General features: G+C 53.5%; 1 protein-coding gene across 1 annotated transcript in view; it reads right to left on the bottom strand.

Annotated features, from left to right (window-relative positions):
- Positions 1-2163: 2163 nt before the first annotated feature.
- EMC4 (ER membrane protein complex subunit 4) overlaps positions 2164-2345 on the bottom strand; it is a 1880-nt gene continuing 1698 nt past the window's right edge. The window contains exon 3 of the mRNA XM_035889699.1: positions 2164-2263. Coding sequence (XP_035745592.1) covers positions 2201-2263 — 63 coding nt within the window. The 3' untranslated portion in view covers positions 2164-2200. The remainder of the gene's footprint in view (positions 2264-2345) is intronic.

The following is a 2345-nucleotide window of genomic DNA, read 5'->3' as shown; positions in this document are numbered from 1 at the left end:
CAAAAATGGGGGGAATGGGGGAAAAGAGGGGGAACTAAGGGAAAATGGAAAATGGGGAAGAATGGGAGAAGAAGCAGGGCAAAAATGGGAGAAAGTAGAGAAAAATGGGGAAAAGGGGGGAAATGGGGGAAAATGAAACAATATGGAAAAAAAATGGAAAGAGGGGGGGATCGGGAAATGGGAGCAAAACAGGCAAAAACAGTGAGGAAAAGAAGGAAACTGGGAAAAGTGGGAGAAATTGGGGGAAACAGGTAAATGGGAAAAAGTGGGGGGCCTGGGAGAAAATGGGGGAATGGGGGAAAAATAGGGGCAAAAATGAGCAAAAAGGGAAAAAAAACAAGGGAAAAGGGAAAAATGGGGAAAAATGAAAAAGGGAAAAACAGGGCAAAAATGGGCAAAAAGTGAAAGGACAAGCTAGGAGAAAATCAAGGCAAATAGGGGAAAAAACAGGGTAAAATAGGGCAGAAACAGGCAAAACCCAAGGCAAAACAGGAGTGGAGAAAACTTAAGAGGAAAATTGTGGAGAAATGGGAAAAAATGCGGCAAAATGGGTTGGGCACGGCGGGGAGGGGGAGAAACAGTGGGAATGGAGCAAAACCAGGAAAAAAATGGAAGAAACAGGGAGAAAGGGAGGGAAATAATGGAAAACAGAGAGGAAATCGAGAAATAGAGAAAATTGGGGAAATCGGAGGGAGGAAACGGGGCACAAATGAAGCAAAACCAGGTTGAAACCAGGGAAAAAAAGGCGAGGCAACATGGGGCGAAAGCAGCCAGGGGGGAGCAAAGAGGGGGGGGGGGGGGGTGGAATAGGCCAAAACAGGGCAAATGGGACTGAAGTGTGGAAGACTGGGGGGAAAGCCAGAAGAAAGTGGGGCAACACTAAGAAGAAATAGGAGGAAATTGGGTAAAAGTGGGCAGAAGAGCAAAAATGGGGCAAAGGAGGCAAAAGTGCAGCAAACCCAGGGAAAACCGAGGCAATACAGGGCCAAAAAGCAAAAATGAGGCAGTGGGGTAGATCTGGGGGTTGTTATGAGATGGGGGGAGCAGCTGGGGGGTCAAACTGGGAGACACTCACAGGGCACTTGGGAGGAATTGGGGGCAGTTATAGGTCACTTGGACAGGTGTGGGGCAGCTGGAAGATGGGACAATTGAGGGTCAGTTGTGGGGCAGCTGGGAGGAATTGGGGGCAGTTACAGAGCAGTGGGGGTGCCTGGGGGGGCAGCCATGGGTCAGACCCTTGACTTGGGTCAGACTTGGAGTTCCTGGAGGGGCTGGGGCTGTTGGTGTGGGCAACAGGGACACCACTGGTCCCTGAGCAGACCAGTATGGCCCAGTACTGCACATGCAGCACCCTGGCTTGCTCACCACCATCCCAGTATGGACCTAGTGCTCCCAGTTTGATGCCAGCCTGAGCCACAGGTCTTCAAGCATGATACCAGTATGGGCCCAGTGTTCTAGTACACACTCCAATGCTCCCAGTGCAATGCCAATCTGGGCCACAGCTCTTCAAGTAGGATCCCAGTATGGCCCCAACACTCCCAGTGTTGGCCCAGCACTCAGTACAATGACAGCCTGAGCCACAGTTGTGAGTCAGATCCCAGTATGGACACCAGTGCTCCCAGTACAATGCCAGCATAAGCTACAGGTAAGGTAAGATCCTAGTATGAGCCTCAGTGTGCCCAGTAGGGACCCAGTGTTCCCAGTACAGTGCCAGTCTGGGCTAAACCTCTCCGAGTACAACGCCAGTATGGGCCCCATGGCTCCCAGTGCACTCCCAGTGTTCCCAGTATGCACCCTAAGGCTCCCAGTATGGGCCCTGTGGCTCCAAGTACAGCTCCAGTGTACTCCCAGTGTGGCCCCCAAGGCTCCCAGTACAGGCTCTAAGGCTCCCAGTATGGGCCTTAAGGCTCTGAGTGCAGCTCCACTGCACTCCTAGTGTGGCCCCCAAGGCCCCAGTGCAGGCCCCAAGGCTCCCAGGGCACTCCCAGTGTGGGCTTCAGGGCTCCTCCAGTGCTCCGAGTGTGGGCTGGCCCCAGCACTACCAGTACAGGACCTGCTGCTCCCAGCACATGCCATCAATAAACAGTTTTCGCTCTGACCTGTCCCAATGCCTCCTTGGGCTGAGCCCCCAAACCCTCAGAATTTCCCCGAAAAACAACATCAGCAGCCTGCCATTGCCTTTATTGTTGGGTGGGCACATTCACAGGATCAGGCCCCCCCCAGTGAACTCCATCCGCTGCCGAGGGAAGAAAGAGAAAGGGAGTTAGTGGGGGGACCCCGGTGTCTAGTCCAGGGAGAACCCTGGTGTCCAGGGGAGTGGGGGGACCCCAGTGTCGGGACGCACC

This window comes from Egretta garzetta, unplaced genomic scaffold (assembly GCF_000687185.1).
Source record: "Egretta garzetta isolate BGI_Z169 unplaced genomic scaffold, ASM68718v1 scaffold642, whole genome shotgun sequence".
In the NCBI taxonomy this organism is placed as follows: domain Eukaryota; kingdom Metazoa; phylum Chordata; class Aves; order Pelecaniformes; family Ardeidae; genus Egretta; species Egretta garzetta.
This window is presented reverse-complemented; position numbering and strand designations above follow the sequence as displayed.